The sequence below is a fragment of the Morone saxatilis genome, unplaced genomic scaffold (assembly GCF_004916995.1).
Source record: "Morone saxatilis isolate NCDOM2014 unplaced genomic scaffold, NCSU_SB_2.0 Contig17, whole genome shotgun sequence".
Taxonomy (NCBI): domain Eukaryota; kingdom Metazoa; phylum Chordata; class Actinopteri; family Moronidae; genus Morone; species Morone saxatilis.
In genome coordinates, this window is record NW_023339729.1 from 18,182,005 (window position 1) to 18,186,746 (window position 4,742).

The 4,742-nt window shown below is 37.3% G+C and overlaps 2 protein-coding genes across 2 annotated transcripts in view; both read right to left on the reverse strand.

Moving 5' to 3' along the window:
• mogs (mannosyl-oligosaccharide glucosidase) overlaps window positions 1–924 on the reverse strand; it is an 8,109-nt gene extending 7,185 nt beyond the window's left edge. The window contains exon 1 of the mRNA XM_035660868.1: window positions 845–924. The gene's annotated coding sequence lies outside the window, so the exon portion shown is untranslated. The remainder of the gene's footprint in view (window positions 1–844) is intronic.
• Window positions 925–1,765: 841 nt separating this feature from the next.
• Window positions 1,766–4,742, reverse strand: part of pdcd4a (programmed cell death 4a) — a gene marked incomplete in the record, with an annotated part of 13,701 nt that continues 10,724 nt past the window's right edge. Inside the window, 3 exon segments of the mRNA XM_035660028.1 lie at window positions 1,766–2,992; window positions 3,644–3,783; window positions 3,878–3,988. Of these exon segments, the coding sequence (XP_035515921.1) occupies window positions 2,941–2,992; window positions 3,644–3,783; window positions 3,878–3,988 (303 nt within the window).

Below are 4,742 nucleotides of genomic sequence, written 5' to 3' on the forward strand. Positions count from 1 at the left end.
AAAAAAAAAAAAAAAAAAGAGGCACACATCTAACAAAAACATGGACATGCATACTGGTTTTACGTGTTTTACACCATTTCTGTTGACTCTGTCATCTGTAGCTACACAGTTTATCAGCTACACCAAACAGCCCTGCACTAAATCCTCCTTTAATGGAGGTAAAGACTGTGACTCAACAGTTTGTGTGGGTGTGCACATCTTGGATTTAAAGTAGGTGGACAAAATATAAGAAACACCTCCCAGTATGCATCTCTCACCTCTCTAAACCAAACCACTCAAAACCTGATCAATATACCGTGCACGAAGGTAGGATTCATCGCAGTGCTGTTAGTTTAAGCAAACATTGTGCACATAACTCTAGAGTTTATACTAGGTACATAAAATGGCTATAATCATAACGATATCTCAGATAAATCCTGCAGAAAGCTTCCTGTAACGTCACAACAGGCTGTAGAGCAGTGTGGCTACGTTTACGTTGCGTGCTGTAACGTCATGAATGCAGAAACAAGGGGCTTCATCACGTCGCCGAACCTTTTACAAGTTAAACTCAGCTTCTGTGCAAAGTGTCACCAATTGAAGTAGCGACCACCTGTTTTTTTTTTACAGAGGACACACTGAGTTAACTTTACGCCCCGGTAATCAATGCAACGTTGCCTCGCAAGGCTGCACGCCACTCGCTGGTTAGTGGCGTAATGCTAACGTTAGTGGGGCTTTTTTTTGTTTGTTTGTTTTAGCGAAACTGACCTGTCGCAATATAATACAGCTGCAATTAGTAGCCAGGTAATTAAATACGGAGCCTATCTGCAGTTCTAGCTTAATGTTCATTGAGCAAATGGTTACCGACCTGTCAAAATACCGCGGAGTCTCAGCTGCTCATCATACGTTGCTAGCTCACTAGCCACTTCCTGGTTACTAACTCGTTTCCACTGACGTGTACCTCGCTCCCCGGGCGTGCGTCTGACGTCATCAATTACGTCGCCACCTGCTCGTCGTGCGACTCAAGTATGATTTTACTGTTACGGTTTCTTTTTACTGATATTAGAGGAGGTTTTTGTCTTGCTTTGGGGGAATGTGTTATTATTTGGTCTCCTGGAAGATGAACACTTGCTGTGCACATGATTCATCTTATTATTGTGCATGCCAAATTTAATGTTCATAAATGTGAATGTGCTGGTAGAAAACCGTGCTTTGCCGCCTTCCTCAAGAGAGGTTAAGCAATACATTTATTCAATTCGACACTCTTTTAAAATGAAAAGCAATTAAGACCATAGCAGCCTGTACCACATTAAATATGTATATATACCCACCCCCAGCATATTTTTGTCTTTTCCTCTTTTTATGTATTCCTTGTATTTCATATATCTCTTATGTGTTTCTTGTTTCTTTGTTACTGCATGTTCTCAGTTTTTATACATGTAAACCGTCTTTATTATGAGAAATAAAGAGGAAATACCAAACTACTGACGTGCGCAAGAAGGAAAAAATGCCAATGTGACATTGTAGAGGGAAATGTGGAATTTTATTGAAATATAATATGAACTTCTTGTGTAGGGGAGTGTGTTGGGGATAGTTGGCTGATCCAATAGTACAAAGATGACTTGGTTATACAAAACATTAACATTATAGCCTATATCTGCATGTATGGAAGAGTGTGTCCTGTGAATTACACCAATTTCCAAATAGGAACCATTTAACATAAAGTCCCTCAACCAGTCATTTAGACTGCAGGTATTTTTTAGATGTGGGGGAAAAAAAATGCAGAAACTTAATTTTGATTTTTTTAATGAATGAATTTTTTAATGAATGAAATATATTTCTTAGCCACATTTACTTTGGTCAACATGTAAAACAGTTACAGACAGTGGCAAAAAAGTCTGAATATGCTTAACATATCGTCCTCCAAGAAAAGGTGGGGTTTCCATTTCACAGACATACAGATTCCAAGTTTGAAGACAATTTCCAGATTAAATCTGCTTTTAAATTCTGCTTTACAGAAGATTTGGTCACCTGTCCAGAGTCCATTGCTGATCACATGAGCTGTAGATCCATTAATTGCAAGCAAAGTCAGAGTGCTCAAAATATTGCTGTTTAATTTTTTCATGTATTTAAATTTTTTTTGTTGTTTTTTTTAATACACACACATTAACCTCAATTTAGTTTTATTTTTCAAAAAGGGCTCCCAAAGTATATTTGGCCCTAATGCATGTTTCAAATAAACACCCAAACAGAGCCAAAACACTTGCTTTGACTGCCGTGCTTTACAAAGTGAACATTTGGCCTCAGAGACCAAGAACCAAAGAAAAAAAAAAAGACAACAAAAAACACTGTTCGTAAAGGATCAATAGAACCACTTGAACAAGGGGCTAATAAAGCATGTTGTCTTTGAAAATTATTTCAAATAATCTGTGGCAGAAAATAAGGTTTAGATCCTTGCTGTTGAGCTAAATTATTAAGTGCTCACTGAAGTATGCTATGTCTTTTAAGTGCTTTTTTTCCATTTATATTTTTTTCATGAAAACAGAAAAACAGACATGGCAACAAAGCAAGCAAAGCAAGAACCAAAAACACCCCAATTCATTTCCCACACTCCCCAGCTTGTCCACTCATTTTTCTGTCGCTCTTACTTGAATTATTCTTGAAAAACAGGTACAAAGACTGAGGCAAGAGGAGCACATCAACCCCACAAATAAAGAATATTCTTACAAAAAAATGTCAAAACAGTGAGTAACAAGATGAAGGGGAACTGAATGGCCGGGCCACACTTCAGTCTACTTTCACCGAACGTCAACGCTGGTTTGTTTAATGACAACATCATTAAGAGAGGAACAAGGAAACTTTACACTGCCAGCATGCCCGGTTTCAGGGGAAACATGCTGGAGCGGCAACACGGGTGCAACAACCTGTAGACACCCCTCCTCTTCCTGCTCTTCCTCTTGTGGATTAGGTCTTGATCACTCCTCCATCTCCTTCGCTTACAAAACGCTTCCGCCCTCTGGTGAAGGAAATAAGGGTTTGAGAGGGATATAATTTTGGTGTGCACTGTACTGTATAATATTTAAGGTTATGGCTGGTTTTATTTTTCTATTTTTTCTTGTTGTCAACAAATGCTGTAAAAATACCAAAACCAAAAATGAATGGATGCTTTTAATAAGTATTTTCGGTGTAGTCGAAGCCTGGTACAGCTTATGTCTCTGTGCCATAGGAGTCAACTGGGTTAGTACAGCTTTTTACTTTTAAGTAAAATTCAAGCACTTTCAAGGTACCTACACATCTAAATGAGACAGACTGTTGCACTGGTTGATATTATCCTTCATTACCACGAACATGGGCAGTGTAGTTTACTTTGAGTCAATACCACACACACACACCATCCTGCTGCCTTTAATACTTGCAAATACCCTAAAATGTGTATTAACCTATAGTGGAAAATAGTCCCCAAAATGTACTTTTTAATGCCTATGAACAAGTGGGCTTGGGGCTGAGAGCCTGACACTGAAATGAAGTAGTGACAGATGGTCATTATTGGTTGAGGTGTTTTCGTGGGATTTGTTGACAATAAGAAAAATATGAAATAATACCAGCTATTAGAGAATGCGTGAATTATGAGATATGAACAGAAAAACAATGTTTATAGCCAACTAACCTGGAGGGACAGGCATCCCTCAGCTGTTTGGTGATGACAGACTCCTGATAGCAGAGGTCCACAAAGGTCTCCATTATAGAGTGGGCATGTGGTACATCAAGGTTGATTTCAGGGAGCTCTTCATAGACACGCTGGAAGCCCTACATGATAAAAATGTATAAAATACACATGAATTTCCATATAAAATCATGTCTTTCATATATTTTTAACCCAGTACATAAAAAAGGCACTGACCCTGTTCATCTGATCCACAGTGATCAGGCCCGTTTTCCAGAAGGACTTCAGCAGCTTTATCATCATATGACTGGCAGTGTCTCCTTTTGACTCCAGTACCATCACTATGGTCTGAAACACAAAGATAAAACATTTAATGTGTGTAAGGAAGAGGAGTGTGCTGCCATCATAAAGATCAGCAGAATCAATAATTGGTTATCATAAATTATCTTTTTACATTCCACCACATGGTGGTATTGTTTGCCATTGTTTTATACACCAAAGAGGAGATGGTGCTGTAGTGTAACAATTATAAACATGTCTGTTTCTACTTTTAATTTGCAATTATGGATAATAAAAATCCGGTGAAACAAATGGCAGAAAAACTGGGTGAATACTTTCCGAATGTGCTGCACATGTAGAACAAACAGCACCAGGCTACACAACAGTAAACTGTCCACTGTGTACACAATTGAAGCCATAGAAAACACAGAGTAATACATGTAGTGCAAATGAGGAACCACGTCTGCCAGACACACACTGTCCTTGGCAGAAAACAGAAATGACTGTCACCAAGAGATTTTTTTCCCAGTTTTCCTCTGCAGTTCACTTGACTGGGCAAGAACAACGCTTAAAAAATAAAAAAGGCTCACTCTGTCAAATTTAACTTGTATCTTATTGTCATAATATGGGGAGAACCTGGAGAAATCTCATAAAACATGTTTGACATATCTGCAAATATATATATATATATAGTATATATAGATATATATATATATATATATATATATATATATATATATATTATATATATAAATATAGTATAATATTATAATATATTTTTTTTTTTTTTTTTTTTTTTTTTTTTTTTTTTATTTATTTTTTT